The sequence below is a fragment of the Lagopus leucura genome, unplaced genomic scaffold (genome assembly GCF_019238085.1).
Source record: "Lagopus leucura isolate 7727_CA_CO unplaced genomic scaffold, USGS_WTPT01 Super-Scaffold_100036, whole genome shotgun sequence".
Classification (NCBI taxonomy): domain Eukaryota; kingdom Metazoa; phylum Chordata; class Aves; order Galliformes; family Phasianidae; genus Lagopus; species Lagopus leucura.
Window position 1 is genome coordinate 4,611,646 of NW_024962285.1, and position 19,720 is coordinate 4,631,365.

Below are 19,720 nucleotides of genomic sequence, written 5' to 3' on the forward strand. Positions count from 1 at the left end.
CTTCTTCTCCAGGCTGGACAATCCCAGCTCCTTCAGCTGCTCCTCATAAGGCCTGTGTTCCCTGCAGTGGGAGCTGCAGCAGAACAAGGAGCCGAGGCTTTGGCCAGCTCTCTGCAAGGCTGCATCATCCAGCAGTGCTTTCTCAGGGTTGAGAAGGGAGGAATCTTCATTTACGCACAAGGGCAAGCAAAACTGGAAGGAATCATCTTCTGGGATCTGTCCCACGCAGTGCTGTGTGTTCAGAACAGTAAGGTGCTGTGAAGGCTGCTGTGGGAACTTCACTTCACTTCACTTGCTGCTACTCCCCTTCTCTCCCAGGCACAGCTTGGTCTGCCTGCCTCAACAGAAGGCTGGTTGCTGGCAGCCCCTGCCTTCTGCCTGCAGTAACCTCATGATTGGGATTGGAAACATTAACTTGGTGGCACACTGGAGTTGTGTAGTTAGCCTCCTCCGCCTGTATATGCAGTTCTCACCTTGCAAATACCTTCCAGTACCTAAGTGGGAGGCAGAGCAACTTGTTACATAGGCAGAGAGTGGCAGCACAAGGAAGAACGCCTATAAACTAGAAGGGGAAATATAGGTGGGGAGGGAATTGTTTACCCACAGGGTGGTGAGGCACTGGCACAGGCTGCCTGCAGATGTGTGGGAGCTCCATTCCTGGGGGTGCTCATAGCCAAGGCTGGATGAGGCCTGAGCAGCCCGAGGTAGGGGTGGCAAGCTGCTGGACACAACATCCCTTCCAGCCCAGCCATTCTGTCATTCCATGGTGACAGTCTACTTGACTGGCAAGAGCAGCAGATGGAGCCTTGCACTGGCACAGCATCATGAAACGCAGGACTTTCTTTGCAATATAGCATTTTGTTTAATGCAACGAGTGCCCCTGCTTCCTCTCCAGAGCACATCTGGTGGGATGAAGGCTGGCCAGGATGGAGCTGCTGTGAGGATTTTGCTCCCCTGCACTTTGTCTCTGTCAAGACAAAGCGTTTGGGTCCAGGAACACCTCAAGTTCAAAAAATATAAATGAATATTTTCTACAAGGTGTGGGTTACATTTTTCTGATTTTGCTGTAACAGTGCTAGTTCTATCTCTGGATCTTCAGTCCCTGCAGAAGGACTGCAGGATGCTGCTGCCTAAGCAGTGCAGGAACATGTGCAGGAGTGAGCAGGCACCTCCAGGACAAATTTTTCAAGCTGTGCCCTGCTGAAATGGCAGGATTTGTAGGGCAAACCCAGCCCGTCCCCATCGTGCCTGCTGACCATGTCCCTCAGTGCCACATCTCCACGGCTGGCTGGCTCCCATCTCCAGGGATGGTGACTCTACCACCTCCCTGTGCAGTACATGGGTATCCATCCAAGAGGACCTGTTTGAATTAATAATGGCCTTCAGCTGTGGCTGAGCTGCCGTGAACCTACCTGACTGGCACTCCAGGTTGTGGTCAAGGCAGAGAGGTTTCAGAGATATGATGGTGGCAACAAAGACAGCTGTGCTGTCAGCTTCCAGCTGTATCCTATCCTTCTACTGGTGTTTCTCCTCGCCCCTGCTGGTGGTCATGCTGAGGAATGGCATCCAGCATTGCAAAGCTTCAGGGACCTTTCTGTGCCTTTCAGCAGGGTGCCTGATAGCAGACAACAGCATTCATTTGGACTGTGAGGAGGGAGTGGGCATTTGTAAGGGAGCCAATCCCTTGTTCCGGTGTCATGGTGGAAGACAGATTTCTTTACATTGCTCCTTAATGAGTGAACTTTTGCAAGCAAGGTAATAAATCAGCACCATGCTGTAAATTGTTTGCCCCACACCAGGCATTGTGTTCTTTGCCCCAGTACTAGGGCAGGGTCTGGTCTCTTGTTCAGCAAGCTGCAGTTCCTGCTGGCTGCCACCCAGGTCATTTGCTGGCGGTGGCTATGGGGAGGAGCGGCCTTCAGCCCCACTGCAGGCTCATGGTGCTCCCAGCGCTGTCCCATGTCAGAAAGGCTTTGGAGAGCATCGTTGTTCGGTCCAGGCAGCACTTTGAGCAACAGCAGGAGCTGTGGGAGGGAGAGGCTGCAGGCATGGTAGGAAGGGAGAGTTGGCACTGTGCACCAGAAACCCACAGGAGGTAAAATCTCAGTGTGCCTCAGCCCTTTGAGAGTGATTTCTTGGCTGCTGGATTAATGACCAGCTTACCCTCTTCTCCAGCACCTGGGAGCAGTTGTGTTTCTCTGCGGTCTCCTCTTTCTTGCTTGTTTGAGTAACCTTCCTTTGCTTTTATTCTCTCCACTGCAGTGCAGTAAGATACACAGTGGCCTTTGCTCATGCACTGTGGTCCTTGGCAGAGGAAAAGGCATCATCCTTAGCAATCAGATCTAAAGGAATAAAGAAGCTGGCATTAATATTCTGCATAATACAATGCCTGCATCTTAGCTCGTACTCTCTTGCCTTCATCTGCTAGGAATGATTCTTCCCACTGTGTACATTTTTGTTTGGTATCAGTTGCAGATGTTAAAAGCTTCTTCTCTGTTTTACTGCCCCTTCTGCTCTCACCATTCTGTGGGTGGTAGAAATAGGAATGGCACAACTCACTGCTGTATCCTAGGATGGACCAGAGGGAGGGATGAGCACAGTGCTGCTTAGCAGCGTGACACACCACCTGCCTGCCTGGCCTGGTGAGATGGCAGCACCAGGATGGCGCTGCTCCTGCAGAGGTGGGATTTGTGCGGCAGAGACTCCTGTCTCACATTTCTAGGAGTCTGACTTGTCTTAGCCACCAGCTAGGGACCTGATGGTGGGGTAAAGTCTCCTGGGCTTCATTCCTTCTTATCTATAGTGACTGCTGCCATTTGCCCAGGAACCCTGGGGACAGCACACGGTGATTCTGCTGCAGCATGGGGCCTGACGCATGCTCCCTGGTTGCCTTTCCCAGCCTGGCACTGCCCGTGCTCCTTCCACCCTGTTCAGTGTTAGCACCACTGCTGCCTGCCTGCTTGCTTTGCAGCTTCTCTATTCAATGCGGTGCAGCTCCAGCATGTTTCTGTGGGGGCACAAACCTACGCCCCATGCTGCTGCTGTCTCACTCCAATTTATAGGAGGGAGAGGAGGTTCTTTTATTATCTATATACCCGGCGTGAGATTAAGAAGCAACGGTTCAAATGTTGGTCCGACCAGTTTATTACAAATCTTAATCAGGGAAATGGGGAAGGGGAGGACGGACACTATTATGAATTAGGGTAATGGGGAAGGGAAGGAGGGCGATAGAAAAGATAGAAAAGAAGAAGCAAGGGGTCTTTATAGGCAGCAAGAGGGACACAGTCACCACCATGGATCCAGCGTGGTCCATAGTTCAGTCTTTGATCTTCAGTAGTGGTGGGTCGTCAGGCAGAGTTGTCCTGTTGCCAACCACGACGAAGACCATGGTGATGACGGCCCTTTTTCAATGCTTCAAAGTGGTTGAGTCAGCTCTTTTTGGAGTGACAGCTCAAAACCAAAGTGGTCGAGTCAGCTCTCCTTTGAGTGACAGCTCAAACCCAAGGTGGTTGAGTCAGTTCTCCTTGCGGTGGCAGCTTCTGGCTCTGGGATCTCAGCAGGAACCTCCTTTGTTCTTATCTTTCTGGCCTTGCCAGCAGATAAGAGGAAGCAGGGAGGCACCAACTTGCATCTTGCCTTCGCAAGATACAATGGTATCATCCCCCAGCCTCCCATACTTAGCTGGAGCGGTTTGGCCACAGGCCAGATCTTCTGCCAGTGAACACTCCTGAGCACTCTCTTCCGCTCTTCTACAGAGCAAGCAGCTCTGGGGGAAGGGGCTTGCAAATGTTCCCAAAGCGATATCGATTGTCACACAGTTAGCACCCATCAGCTGCCTCCTTGACAAGTCACTCAGAGTCTTATCACAAGAAAAACCTCAGGAAGCAAGCTTTGAGCCAAAAAAAAAACTAAGAAGGATTCTCACAGCTGCCCACTGAAGTACAGGCACCACAGGGCTGCTGCAGGTGATCCACCACCTGCTGAGTCTGCTCAGTGCACAGCCTTCTTGCTGCAGGACACTGTGAAATCCAAGCATATAGGACAGCATGAAGTAGGAGGTAGTTTCATCCTAAGGGGATGCAGAGTCCATCAGGTGTAGCTGTAAGCAGGAGGTTGGGTAAGAGGTGGAGCAGAGAGGCCATGCTGCAGCACGCAGCACCGTGTGCCCCATCTCCTTACATTTCCCTGTGTGTGCAGATGCAGCTGTTCACCGCAGAGGACAGGACACTGTGTGGGCATACAGCTTGTCCAAACCGGTGGCCACGGGTTCATGAGCCCCTTCTGCTTTTCCAGTGGCTCTTATTACGTATTTCTCCATGCCTCTTCTGTGCTTTTACAAAAGTATCTCATTGCCATCATCGGGCTCACTTGCAAATGCCTCTTCCACGTCCACACAGGTTAAGTCAAGGCCATTAGCAGTTCCATGTAATCACTGCCTCCCTCTGTCATGAGTGTAAGGCAAAGTGGAAAACCACTCTCAGCAGTAGGAAAAAAAAAACCCTCATTAAGAGTATTATCTTGTTAAGTAGACAGCATGGGATGGAGAAACTGAATTTCATGTGGCTGCAAGACCCCTTCCAACCCAACCTTGTGATTCCATGAAAGTTACGTTGCCTTCATCAGCAGCAGAAAGGACAACTAGGAAATGCAAACTGGGAGACAGCTATACCTGGCATCACTCAAGAAACACAACAAAATAAATTCGGCAATCAAATCAACAGAACACTTGGGAGAAATGAGCTGGCATAACAAAGCCACTTTCATTTATCTGTCATTTGCTCTCTCCCATTCTCATTCACTGCAATCCCAGCAGCCTGTCCCTGGAAAACATGGTTCCCTCTGGTAGGAGACAAAAAGAAAACTGTCACCAGAAATGATGCCTACCTGTGCACAGTTTGTACAGATGCCAGAGCAGAAACAGAGTTGTTTCCCTCCAAAAAAGTGAACAGGCAAATAGAAATCAACTGTTAAAAATAAATATAAGTAAAGAGATATTCAGTTCTGCCTGAGCTGCACAGAGCAGGTTTGGGCGCTGGTGGATCCTTAAGATCCCATTCAGAAATCCTAGCATGACAGAACCACCGTGGCTTTCAGGAATAGAAACAGTTCTGACCTTCCTGGCAGAGCCTGTAATGCAGAGGTGACACAGTGACAGGCGTGCCTGTACGTCCATGCTTTGCTGCTGCCCCCCCAGAAGGAGCTTTACCTCTGCAGACACTTCTGCCATTCACTTTCAGCTGACACTGCCAAAAAGTGATGACACGAATAACGCGTGCCTGTGAAGCAGGGGTATTTCTCCCTGGTAAGAGAGGGCTTACAAAAGTCTTGCAGAGAGACATGACCCAATTTTTCTTTGGGTTGAATGTATGATTACAACTCTATGCATTCCACCTGAAAATCTGCACATAATGCATTTATCTCAACTGAAAATGAAGTCCCAAACATACGAAAAAACAATGATTTGTTTGGAAACCTTGGAATCTGTTCTCAAATTTATCAGAACTGCTCATAAGGCTGTGGCTAGCCAGCATACCAAAATGCATGGAATGATTTTACCGTAACTGGAGCTTGCCCTAATTTAAGTCCCATTTCAAGTGCTGTTGTTGTCTGAATCACAGCACAGATAAGGCGATCTCACCTCGGGGAAGCATGTTTAACTCACTTAAATGAGCAGTCAACAAAAATGCCAAATCTGTCAGCCATGTTTAACCTTCAAGTTCTGGCACAAGTTTTCCTTCCAGTTCCCTAAAGGACTCGATTTCACTTGGCAAATCATAAAGATTTTTTAGTATTTAACCCTGACTTTGCTGCTTTCCTTCAGGGAAGCTGACGACGACCTGCAGCAGCATCCACACTTTTAAGGACCCCTAGAACTGGCGATGGTTGGACTTCACCAAGTTCTAGCTTTGATGATGATTTGCATGACATCAACCATTTTCTTGATGCCTGATGCAGTGACATTTTGTAAAACTGGAGTTACCAGTGGTAGCTACGTCATCTCCTATGGATTTTATACATCCTCTTTGCACCGACCATTGCTGGCTCACCATCCGCAGCTATACCACAGGTGCTGACAAGAGTTACAGAAAATCACTCTTGTGTATTTTTTTACTGCTTCTTACAAATCAGAGACATAGCTGTGCCTCTCAGGGGCACCAAAGGAGCCATTTCTTCAGTGACATTGTATTTGTTATCAACATCTCCAATGAAAACGACCAGCAGTTATAAATGTAGCATCAGAACTTTCACCTACTGTCAAAACTTAATATTTGAAATTAGCATCTTTACTCTCCAATTGCTTTTTTTTTTTTTTTAAATACAGATTTTTCCTGTAGCCTCAGTTCAACCAGCAACAGACTAGTGAGATAAAATTATTTTTAAAAAATCTTCTTGTTTTTCAATCAGGACACATTATATCTACCATGCTTTCCATTGCTTAACAAATTCAATGTCAGGAAATGCTTTTCAATTTTTCTGTGATCAGGCTTCCTGTCAGGTAGCTAGCTTTCACAGTCCAGTTTAATTAAAAAAAAAAAATGTAGAGGTGACTTTTTCCAGTTCCACCATTTTATTTGTACAAAGCATCCCCTGATATGTGTGGAATGTGGCAGCATGTTTCTGCATATAATGTCTTTTGAAATCGTCATCTCTGAAAACTGACACTTTCCTAGCAAATTAAGCACAGTGCCATATCATTTGTCTGTGCTGCACTGCACCCTCCCCACGTCCTGGGGCCAGGCTGCTGGGAAGGGCAGTTTTTGGGTTGAGGGACGAGGTTTAGTGAGATCTGTTGGCGATGGGTGGACTGGGTGATCTTGCAGGTCTTTTCCAACCTTAGTGGTTCTGTGAAACGTCTGTTCCCATCAACTGAGAGACTTCAACGGGGCTGTGCTGTGATGCTGGAAAGCCAAATCCAACAGAGAAGAAGCATCCCCGTGATGCTGCATCTGCAGAATAACTGTTGAGAATGAAACTGTTTCACCCCTGCTTTTTAGTTAATCTTTCTGCGTTTCCTCTGGCTTCCCGAGGCTTTCTGCACAGGCAAAGGGAGAGAGAGGGTGCCAAGCTTGTGATTTTGATCATTCTCAAGTCCTGGCATCCCCTTTGCCTTGGAGACCTTCAACCGCATGGCCCTTGCAATGTCCATCATCCTGGAAAACAACAGAAAAACACTGTGTTACTGGGGCAGAGAGGTCCTCTGAGGAAGACACTGCAAAAAGAGAGACAGCTTTTTCACCTCGAGAGAAAAGCTAAGAGGCAGAAGCAAGCAGGATGTCTGCTTGCATCTCAACACAACCACGACAACATAAGCTGGAAGTATTTAAAGACTACAAGGCAGAGCCTTGCTGTAGAGGCTAAAACACCAAACTGGACACAAGAACCTCGGAGAGTATTATAAACCCATGGTGCCTTACTCAGGGTACAGCAGGCTTGGAAGAAAAAATAAAAGCAAGCAGCCTGTACTAGTTTCCCAATAGAACCTTATACTATGAGTGACAGGATGGAGAGAATCTAGAACAAAGGAAGCATCTTCTCTTAACTGCTGAAATACAGCAGTCCTAGATGTGAACGGAAGGTCTTGGTTGAGATCTGTACTAAGTAGGGCTTGGTCAAGATGTCACAGGCCAGAACATACCTGGAGACTTGTCAAACACAGAACAAAGCATGTCTAAGCAAATGTAGCAAGGACATGAAAGTCTGGGACCATGAGGACACATCTCAGAATCCTCTCAGCTGACTGCACATCTTTGAAAGACAAACAGATTCAGATGGCAAGAGATATCTGGTGCTATTCAAACAAACCTCCCACTCTAAGCAATGATCATTCCAAGGCTAAATCAAATGGCTTTTGGCCAGATGCCTCATCTTCATTTTTTCCAACAGGTTGCTGCTTCCCTCACTGTTTTTCTTACCACCATGCTACAGTCTATGCTCCCAGCTCCAGTACAGCACTTAAAAGCAAAAAACTTTGGTGTTAACTGCCGAGAATGTCTTTTATTGAAAAGCTTACTTGCAAAGCAATAAAATTTTAAAAAGTATAGAAAACCAACACCAGATTACACTGTTAAATCCACTATTAGGCAACAAAGAACAGAACTGGAGGCAAAACCCAGAAATCTTTGCAACAGGTTTGACTATAGAGCTTAAAAAAACAAGAGGCAGCTAACAGCTCTGATAACTTCCAGTTACCCCAGAATCTCGACATTAAATCCTTCTAGAAGCCCCAGCTTCTAGAATGTTTTTCACAGTGGTACTGAAGGGGCTTTGTCCTTTCCGTTCCTTCCCAGCTGCATCACCTCTAAACAACCCCAGTGGGAAAGATAACGCAGTGGAGCTAGGCAGCAAGTGTCTTTACAGTCACCACAACTTGCAGAACAGGAAAGGCTGGGACCCTATCATACACAGCTGAGCAGCTACCAACAGGGCCACCCGACCCCACTCCCAAACAGAAATAACAAGCTGCCTGATGAGCTAATGTCTGCTGGGAGATTTCCCAGCAAGCTAAGCAGGCTGGCTGATTAGTTCTGATCAATTCCTGATTTATTCTGCAGGAGCCAGAGAGATGTTATAGTGCAAACTGCAGTGGAAGAGCTCTCAGTGCCAGAGAGCTGTCAGGCTCTGCCTGACACCTGCAGGCTTAAGCACGTCTTGCAGCTAGCAGCACAGAGACATCACTTGGCAGGAGAAACGTTATTTCTCCACAGAAAAGTTAAGCCTAGGGAGAAACTTCCCCACAATTGAACATGACAAGCATTGTTTGCCTGGATGCTTACACTGCAAGTTGTTCTCTACCCGTTCACCTTCACTGAGCTGGCACTGGGAGGAGCAGCCAGAGCGCTGTGACATCCAGACACACTCTGACAAACTGAAGAGATGATGTGAGCAGAGCCTCATGAAATTACATTGCAAAGTCCCACACCAGGGGAGGAGCAGCAACTACATGCTTGCAATCTGCCTGGGAGACAGAAAATCTGTTCCTAGCTTTCCAGCTACAGTTGGATACAAATCTGTACTTGCATCCAAACTGGTAGCTAGCTGACACAAGATCTCTGCAGAAAGAAGGGATACAGGGGACTGCTCAGTGAGGAACAACGTGATTTGGCAGACAAGAAACAGCACTGGGTAGCACCTGGATAGGTTTTCTGCCATTTTGATGCTGCCTGCCTTAAGTTTTCCCACTTTCAAATAGATGAAAAGCCTTACAGTGCACCTGACCAGCTTTGTGAAAAGCACCCTTTCAAAGCTCTGAGTTGTTTAACCACCCCATTACATGTAGCAGGGCTCGAATTTAAAACTTCAACACAGAGTCCAACTGCAATTTAGAAATCTCACAGCAGGTATCACTGCACTATTTGGGCACAGAAGAGGCTCCAGAGCTCTCTTCTCACAGACTGCTTGCACGAGGACCATAGGCATCTTAACAGGTGTGAGCAAATATGACTCACCTGCTTTCATGGAGCTTCAAGTCATTCTGCAGGACAGTGAGGTCTATTTGGAAGTTTTTAATGTGCAGAGCCAATGCAATGACATATGCTGCAATTTTAGTCTTCAGTGATGCAGAGATTAAATTCTGAACACTAAACAGCAAGAGTGAGAACAGATGAAATGCAGAGAGTTAACAAACCCAAAAAACAACCATTTATGAGGTGCAGGCAGAAATGGAGCCCCAGTTAGCTACGACAAGCATTTCCTAGGCATGAGAAAAGAGCTTTAAGCAACACACATCTCTGATCACAGGGGCCTTCAAGGTCTTCCTCAACAACTGCCTGTTCCTGTTCAAAAGTGGAAATGTTTACTGGCTTACAGACCTGATTAAATCACTATCTACTGACACTTCTGCCTCCCAGGCACACTGGCAAGAGGACAGCAATGTGAAGCTGAGCTGAGGATACTCACTGCAACCATTAATGGCACCTGAAATACACAGCACACAAAGCAGGTCTGAAAGCATTTATTTTGACTGTTCACCTCTGGTCTGAGTCTTTACAGACAAATGCTCCCTCTGGCCCATTTGGACTCAAACTTTCTTCTTAACGTCCGGTTCACAGCAAATAGCAGCTGTATGATGGCTGAACCATGGCAGTTAGGCTTGTTTTGTGCAGAGGCTGTTGGATTCTTGAGGAAATGCATTGAAGCAACAGCTATAATTCTTCTCACTCTTGCTGATAAAGTCAGCCTGGTGATGCTGGCTAAATTCACAGGCACAGGCTTGTTTACGCACACATGCTTCTGCCTCTCCCAGTTACATTTTTCATGGATGAACACCAGTCATAACAGAATATTCTACCTGCCCTGGTCTGCTACTCAAGAGAAGCTTCTGCTGTTTCCACTTTGGTGCAGTGTTATTTGATAATGACTCTGTGGCCCTTCAAGCTGTATTCCACACCATTTGAACATCAATAACATCAAAGCAATCACAGCTCCTTACCTGCCATTGTTGTAGGTGAGTGAAGTGAAGTTCTTCATGAGTTTCCTGCTAATGATGTGAGGGCATTCAGGACCCATCGGATCTAGGATAGAAAGGGGTTTCACAGTGAGCACCAAGACTAGTTATTTTCACATCCATTTCAAGCCTTCTGGACTAATTCCTGTTGGATGACTCCTGCATTTCCACCCATGCAGAAAGATGTTTACAGACAGACTCACCTTCCTCACCCATCTTCCCTGTCACTGAAAATGATAACGTTGGAATTTTTGTAAGAAACAGGAGCACAAGGTCTGTGAAATACAGCAAGTCCTGAAAACTTCAACCAAAACATTTGTGTGGTGCTTTTGAGAAAAGCAGTTCCTGCCATTTCATAAGCAACATTTTGAAGACTGTCATTCACACACTGAGATATTAAGCAAAGTCTGACACGAACCCCCATTCTTGAGAACACAGAAACACCTAAAGATTGCACTGTGTATGTATGTCTCTTGCAGCTAAAAAATGGAGGCTAGATGAGGGAGAATGCTGATAGCTTCCTGCCTCCTGGCTCAGTAGTAAAATTTGACAATACAAAATGTGTTTTTAGGTACAGAAACCATGAACTATCAACAAGCGAAAAAAAAAATCTCAAATTCAGATCTAAGCTATTTTATCTCCTACAGATAGGATCTCACAGCAGGACCCTGATGTGTGACAGTTAGAAAGGGACTGAAAAGAATGACACTTGTATCTCCCAGCAGATGCAGATCTAAAACTCCACAGTGACATGGAAATACTGACCCTCATCATAGAATCACAGAATCCCAAGGTTGGAAAGGGGCTGCAAGAGCATCCAGTCCAACCACCCTCCCATCGCCACTGCCGCCACCAGCACTGAACCAGATCTCACAGCTCCTCATCCAGACGCCTCCTGAACACTGCCAGGGACGGCGACTCCACCACCTCCTGGGCAGCCACTGCAGTGCCTGACCACTGAGAGAAGAAGTTCTTCCTTATGTCTAACCTCAACCTCCTCTGGCACAACTTGCGGCCATTTCCTCAGGTCCTGTTTGTTGCCTGGGAGCAGAGGCCAAACCCCTCCTCATCACAGGGAAGTTCAGGAAGTTGCAGAGTGCAGTGAGGTCTGCCCTGAGCCTCCTCTTCTCCACACTGAACCCAGTGCCCTCAGCTGCTCCTCATAAGATCTGTGCTCCAGACCCCTCACCAGTTTTGTTGCCTTCTCTGGACACGTTCCAGGGCCTCAATGTCTTTTTTGTAGTGAGGGGCCCAAAACTGAACACAGCACTCAAAGTGCAGCCTCACCAGTGCTGAGTACAGGGGACAATCACCTCCCTGCTCCTGCTGGCAGCACTGTTTCTGATGCAGGCCAGGATGCCGTTGGCCCTCATGAAACAAGCTGAACTGCAACTGCTGCAGGTAGCCATTTATCAAACGGGTAACTCCAGGTAGCTTCAGTATTTGTTATGATAGTAACTACAAACCACATCCCAGCAAGTAGCTGAAAAGGGGAACAGCTGAAAATTCTCTTACGCTTCTTCTTGATGATTTTCAGAAAGCTGAACTTAATAAGGATGTCCAGAAACCACAGGCATCGAGCTTTGCGATCCCTGCTCTTCTCATCAGCAGGCAGGAACTTCAGCTCCTCTAAGACAAAGGAGCAATGGCTGAAGAGGAAAGAGAGGAAGCATGAGGACCAAAGAATCAGGGACGAGCTACTTATTAGAACCGTACACAACACACCCTTAAATTCAATGCACAGCTCTTTCAGGTTAGAATAGTTCCCTGGACACTAATACTAATGCTGTGTGCACATTTTCTTTGTCCACCAGTCAGCACATTCCTGCCTGTGGCACTACACAAATCCCTGCACTGCAGAAACCACAAGTTTCTGCCTAGGCGCAGAAGGGAAGCAGTGGAAGTGAGCTGTTGCTTGTGCTTTACCTGCTTACTTCAGCACCAGGACTTAACACAAGTCCATGTCCATTTGCAAAGCCACACCAAATTCCAGTTACGACAGTATGTGGTGCTCAGCCATAGGCATGTCATTCTTAGCACAGATCTGTGGCCCCATACCTAGGCATCTGCCTTCATCCCACACTTTGGATTTACTCCCTATCTTTCCCTATAATCAGTTCCTAAAAGGACAACTGCACTGTTGTGCACAGCACCTTTTCTCCCATAACGTTATACCTCCACGCTTCCAAAGGTAAGCACAGAGAGATGGCTGGACCTAATGTCTTCCCTTTGGACTGGAGACTGTAACTATCCATACTGTGGAGCTGTTAAAGCTGCTAACAGCTGCCATCCTGCCTGTAAGAAGAACCACATTTTCACAACGCCAGCTATTTTAGCTATTAAAAAGCTGCTTGTGTAACTATTACCTTTTCTCTTCTGTTTTCTTGGTGATTTCTTCTGGAGTGATGTTAACAAAAGCTGCTGCTGGATTCTGCAATGCTTCATATTCTGCTGGGGACAGAACTGGATGGACTTTAAAGAAAAAAACACGAGGACCTTCTTTCTTTACTGGTTCTGAATAGCTCATAGTGAGATACAGTCTGTCAGCTCTTGCTATAGGAGGTGTGGGGCAGGGAAGTGGGGAAGAAAATTATAAATCAGCAGGATGTGACAACAGAACTTGCAAGCGAAACCAAATGTCTCTGAAGTATAGTGGCTCAAACACAAAGAATTTCTCATACTTTTGGCCTCACTGCTATGCTTAGCTGAATGGCTCCCAGCAGGCAGGCATAGTATCCCCCTCTTTATAGGAAGGAAGAAGAATACAGAACTGAAGGCTCAGCTCTGCTGTCACATGCCTAGCAGCACTTTCCCCACATGCCAGATTACCAACAAGGAAGTTTACAGGCAATGGAGACCACACTGCCTCAGAAAAAGATACTGTCCTCAAACTTGTAAACATTTTCTGGTTTGTCAGCATCTTCATGACATGGTGGTAGGAAAATGGACATGTTCTGGTCATCATCTTGGGCCACATCCTGGATCAAAGCTTTGGAGTGAAGAAGAAAAGAAGACAACATTTGGACCATGCAGACAAAGCCATAAAGAATACAATCAAAGTCCATGACTTCTTGTAAATACAAGCCAACTCAATGGGGACTTTGGATCAATGCTAGTTGATAGCCCCTGCTCCAGAACAGGTAACTGGAACTGTTTAGTTTGGAGAAGAGGAGGCTGAGGGATGATCTTACTGCTTTCTACAAATACCCAAGAGGAGGTTGCAGTGAACTTGGACTCTTTTCACAAGTATTCAGCAACAGCATGAGAGGTAATGGTCTCAAGTTGCACCAGGGAGGTTTAGGTTGGATATCAGGAAAAATTTCTTCTCCCAAAGTGCTCAAGCATTGGAACAGGCTGCCCGGGGAGGTGGTAGAGTCACCATCCCTGGGGGCTTTCAATAAATGGGTAACTGTGGCACCGAGGGATGTGGTTTAGCAGGCGTGGTGGTGATGGGTTGATGGTTGGGCCAGACGATCTTAGGAGATCTATTCCAAACTTAACTGATTTTGTGATCTTGAGTTGGAAGGGACCCACAAGGACCATCAACTCCAACTCGACTCCTGGCTCTGTACAGGACCACACAAATCTCATACTGTATTGCTCAGAGAGTGTTCCAAGCACTTCTTGAATCACTTCTGTGAACTTTCTGCTACTTAAGATTCAGAAATGCCCTAGACTAGAAAAAAATTCAAGGCAAGAAGTGCTCCAATATGAACTGATTGGTACAACAGCACCTCTTGTTTCTACAGTGTGTAAAAACATTGTTTTGACACCTGGTGTCCCAATGGACATCCATTTGGCCCAGAGAAAATCGTCGAGCACAGCAAACATGGAGTATGGAACACAAGGGATAAGAGTTCTAAAGCTGATGAGAGATGATAGTCAGCAGATGTCTCTCCCATTCATAGCTAACGCAGGTTAGAATCCCACAAGCACTGCAAGAAGGGAGCTCTAAAGGTCTCAAGTCCAGCTATCTGTTTGGACTAGGACTGCCTCCAGCACTACATCAGAGGAGCCCTGGCTTTGTACAGGCTTTGGAGGTCACCTAAAGAACAGTGACCATTCACCTCCCTGTAACCTGTCACAGAACTGCACTACCCTTCAAGGCAACAAGTCTCTCTCTCCCACAGCCTGGAGATTACTGCAACTTCTGCTGCTAACACTTTCTGTAAAGCCTTACAGTGCTGGCAGAGGTTAGGCTCCGACTGCCCTTTCAGGTAGCTGTGGACTGTCGCAAGCCTCCCTGTGGCCTCCTCTTTACTGGACTAACCAAACTCAAAATGCTTCAGTCAAAAGATACTATTTAGACCATTTTCCATACACTGTGAACCTTTTTGAACCTTTGAACCTTTTGTTAATGAACAAACAGTTAATTAGTGACCCTTCTCAAGCCAGGTGAATTTTATGTTTGTAGAGCAATGGATCTACTATCTAATGTTGGTAGTCCATGGATCTCTAGAACACCAACAAAAACAGGCAGCGATGGACATTGATAACACAGGAGCTTTCCCTCACCCGTGCAACGCCTGCACTAAGCCCAGCCAGATAAAAAAGCACCTCCTTTTCCAATAAAAATTGGCAAGTTCCTCAACACGTGCCCATCTCAGCAGTTAAACCAACCACCTACCTTCTTAGTCAAGGAAAACACCTTTCTTCTTCCTGCCATATTTGGCAAGGAATGGACAGGAAGAAGGTAATTTTGATTGCCTTCATCAACATCTCAGACAACATTCTTACCTGTTACCCCCTTTGCATCTATCACATCCGCTGCTGCTTTTGTCACAGCTGTATTCAGAATATCATTGCCCACTGCATTCATTCGCCGAGAGTTCAGAGCTCGCTTCTGCTTGCTGGTACCAAAGGCTTCAATGCACAAATCCACCTGTGCATAACAGAGAAGCAAATGACAACACACTGCTGAACTCCAGACACTTTGCATGAAGGAAGAATACCCAGATAGCCACTGCTTGTTCCACATTTACAGTAATCTCAAACACATCACTGGGTACAACCCAAGCATACTACAAAAAATGCACGAGGGCACGTTTTGCCTGGCACTGTGGACAAGGCTAATGTAGTCAGGAAAACACTGCTAAGCTAGACACTAACATCATGCTGCCTCAAAAACTTTCAACGCACGCAAGAAGCGCCAACCCTGCAAAGTTTGTCCTGCAGCAACCAAACATCTCAGCCTCAGACAAATATCTACCACTGCCCGCTGGATAACTACAGCAGAGTGTGATACTGGGTTTCAACTTTACCTTTTCCCTGTAGGATTTATTCTGATAATCCCTTGTGTCATCAGGAATTGCATTATCTACAAAAGAATAAAAATTAGTATGCTTGGCTTGCAGCAGGCAGGCAAGTGCATGTATTTGGTACCCCTTCAGCTCTAGAACATTACAGAAGGACTAGGTACTCCACTTCAGGATCTTCTCTACAGGATTTTGTTAATAAAAGAATACATTGAATACAAAAGATTGTGTACCTGAAAAAAAAAAAAAAAAAAAAAAAAGGGAAAAGCAGGACAATTTTTGCTACAAAATCTATAAGTGTAATACACAGATTGCAGCAATACTAAACTCCTATTGCCCACAAAAGAAAACAGTTTCTTAAAGGTCATATTCTTAGGGTTATTTCAACTAGATTCTGTAATAAAAAGCAGTTCTGCTGGTGAAAAGCTTCTCTTTTTTTTTTTTTTTTTTCCCTCCATCAAATGACTCAGTCTGATGACTTCATTATTTCCAAGCTTCCCTCAGCAGGAGAAGACTGCAATTATTCTAAGCAATGACAACCTTTTTTCTAAACCTGGTATTCCCACCCTTCCACCCCAGAGCTCTCTGCTTAACCCCTTCCCTGAATTTCAGCTATGATCTTGCTCCCTTCCTTCCCTCTTTTTTCATGCCGTGCTGTTCCCCAGGTGCAGAGAGAGTGAAGCATCCTCCTTCCCTCATTCTAAGACAGTACAGCAGAAATGAGGAAATAAGAGTAGGAGGAAACAGAGGGCAATGCTGTCAGTAGCCTATTAGTTAGTTGCTGAATGCATACATATTTCCAGGATGCTGTGACCTTGATGCCAGGGTTAAATACAGAATTGTCCTACCTGACAGTAAGGGTTGCATGTTGAATATTTCAGCATTGAAGACTTCCATTTGCCCAGAATCCTTGTTTAAAACGCCAAGAAAATACCTGGGGAGAACAGGTGCAAATGATTACCAGTGACAGACTCAGAGCTGAGAAAAATGAATTTGCCATCTCCAAAACAGGTTAATTTCAATCAAGTCAAATCCTTCTCATTTCACACTTCAGAGGAGCAAACCAAACAGTTTGCGCTGCTCCTCACCACAGAATCATAGAACAGATTCACAGAATCCCTACAGAATGGAAGGGACCTTTAAAGGCAGCTTCATCGTGCTGCCCAGGGCCTGACTCAGCTTTGTTCTGAAGGTCTCCAGGGACAGGGCATCAACCACATCTCTGGGCAACCTCTTCCAGTGCCTCACCACCCTCACTGTAGAAGATTTTTTCTTTATATCCAACTTAAATCTGCCCTCTTTAAGCTTGCAGCCATTTCCCCTTTTTCTGTCACCACAGACCCTGCTGAAGACTCTGTCCCCTTCTTCCCTGTAGCTCTGCTTTAGATATTGAAAGGCTGCTACCAGGTCACATCAGAGTTGTCTCTTCTCCAGGCTGTACAGACTCAGCTCTCAGCCTGTCCTCATAGGAGAGCTGCTCTATCCCTCAGATCCTTTTTGTATCCCTCTTCTCGATGTGTTCCAACAGCTCCATGTCTCTCCTGTACTGAGGACTCCAAATTCGCACACAACTCTCCAGGTGAGCTCTCACCAGCACAGAGTAGAGGGGCAGGATCACCTCCCTCACCCTGCTGGCCACATATCTTTTGATGCAGCTCAAAATGGATGCAGTTCGCTTTCTGGGCTGAGGGCACATTGCTGGCTCATGTCCAGCTTCCCACCCACCAGTACTCCCAGCTCTTTTTCAAAAGGGCTGCATTCAGTCCTTTCATACCTCAGCTTGTATTGGTAGTGAGGGTTGCCTCAACCCCGGTGCTAGATCTTGCATTTGGATTTGTTGAACGTCATGAGATTTACCACTGCTCAAGCCTGTCTAGGTCCCTCTGAATGGCATCCCATCCCTCTGGTGTGTTGACTGCAAACCACAGTTTGGTGCCATCAGCAAACTTGCTACGGGTGCACTCAACTCCACTGCCAGTGTCACTGATTAAGACATTAAAGACTACTGGCCTCACTACTGAACTGTGGGAGTCACTGATCTCCATTCAGACATGGAGCTATTAACCACCTCTCTCTGGACTTGATTCTGCAGCCCGTTCTTCTCTCATTGAACAGCTCACCATATATTTTCAATTTGGAGAGAAATATCTGATAATCCATATCATGACCCTCTCAAAAGAACAAGGACATTAAATGGCTGGAAGTCCCTCCCCTTAAGAGTTCTCTGTAATTCTGCTTACTTTTCATTGTGTCACCCCACTTTAAGAAGTCCCTGTAGTCAGAGTAGAGATAAACCATGAGCAAACAGTGCAAGACAAGTGGAGCACATTCACAGGGTACAGCATTTGCTAACAGGAGCCTGACACACACGTTACAAGCACTTCACAGCTTTGCAGGTTAGACATAACAAAGTAAGATGGTTTTACGTTGATTTTCCACCTACTCAAGAGGTTCTTATACCAGAGGATGAGAAAGATCTCCCATACAAAATAATTCTCATGAATTCATGGGATTTGCCTCAAGGCCATAGAGATCACCTTCGTAAACCTGGACATTTCACCAAGGCTTCCAATTACAGCATGAGGCACAGACAAGTTATTAATTCATACAGCACTATTGTACTGTGGCCCCAGGTTGAATGGTGACTAATAATCCACTGGGTTCCTGAATAAAAGATGCTGATCGTGGCAATTAAGAAGGAATAAAGCTGCTGTCCCTAGGTTTCAGCTATGTGCAGACATCTTCCCACCTTTTTCTCAAGCAGAGCTATACTCCACTTATGTGTAAGCAGCTGCCAGGAGCGCATGTCTACTGCCCAAATCCTCTGCATTCACACCATGGGCTCAACGAGAACTCATCAGCCAGCTTTACAGAAGGCTACAAAAATATTTTATTTGTGCAGTTCCTCTGCCTTCACCTCCCTGTTTCTGCCACAGAGTTGCCAGCTACCCATACCTGCATAAGGAGTTACATTTCATAGCTCCACTGCTGAAGTTATTCCCCACATATGAAAGCCTTTCAGTTTCTGAAACCTGAAAAACAAAGGAAAATTACTTGAGTACATTATTTGAAAGTGCATATTTCCCTACACAAACTTTATTCTCTCTGGTGACACAAAGCTTGACATTGCCACAACCACCATACCTTAAAGCAGCAGAAGCAGTGTGTGAAAGAGTCAATAGAAAAGAGCATTATCTATTAGTCAGCTTCAGATCCTAACTGCAATGCTTTAGGTTGCTTAACACAGTTACTTAAAGCTTCTCTAAGTCTACAAAACAAGCCTTACGGACATCAAAATGTGCCAAAGGGCAAAGAACTGTGGAAAGCCATCATTAGAAGGCAGGGGAGCTCAGTTTACAGCAGTTTTCCACACTGCATTCAAAACTTTAGTATCATGTGGTGGCTATGATTAGCCAGCTGAAAACAGAGCTAGCACAAACGGCTCCGACATACACATTTTTAAGTATTTGCATCTCTACTCGGGCGTAGGATATTCCCCCTGAGGATTTTGGCTCAGAAATCATTTATTCGTCCGCTGAACCACGCATGCGGACAGCCGCAGGAATTACCAACGCGCTGCCACGCGCCGATCACATCCCGTGAGAAGGCACGCGGGGCCGCCCAGACCGCCAGGCCTTACCAGGATCCTCCGCCTCTTCTTCCGGGGATTGGCCACATCGCTGCTCCGGTAGAGGGAGAAACGCACAGCGTCGGGCCGCTGCAGCCGCCCATTAGAGAACGTCACTGAGGGCAGAAAAACAGGCCGTGAGCCTTGCCCCGGCGCTGCTCGCCTCCTAGCCCAGCCCCGCGCCCTTCTCACCCAGCAGTGCCGGCTGCTCCTCCTCGGGGTCCCCACGGTAGCACCACGTCGCGGCAGCCATAGCGCGATGCTCGCAATAGCGCGCCCGGCTCGCTTACCACACGGCCCGAGTGCCCGCGCTGCTCGTTGGCTGCCGCCGCGGCGTGATGGCGTCACTTCCGGCCGACACGGTGAGATTGCGTCGCTTCCGGTCGAGGCGCA

At 46.6% G+C, this 19,720-nt stretch overlaps 1 protein-coding gene across 1 annotated transcript; it reads right to left on the reverse strand.

Annotated features, from left to right (window-relative positions):
- Positions 1-6,549: 6,549 nt before the first annotated feature.
- Positions 6,550-19,667, reverse strand: POLR1E (RNA polymerase I subunit E). The gene is made up of 12 exons (XM_042882930.1): positions 19,520-19,667; positions 19,340-19,443; positions 18,655-18,731; positions 16,548-16,633; positions 15,706-15,761; positions 15,182-15,326; positions 13,326-13,433; positions 12,811-12,907; positions 11,960-12,093; positions 10,430-10,511; positions 9,447-9,578; positions 6,550-7,151 (listed from the first exon to the last, which is right to left on the reverse strand). Exons 1-12 carry the CDS (start codon positions 19,578-19,580, stop codon positions 6,992-6,994), a joined length of 1,242 nt encoding a protein of 413 aa, XP_042738864.1. The 5' UTR covers positions 19,581-19,667; the 3' UTR covers positions 6,550-6,991.
- Positions 19,668-19,720: the final 53 nt, after the last annotated feature.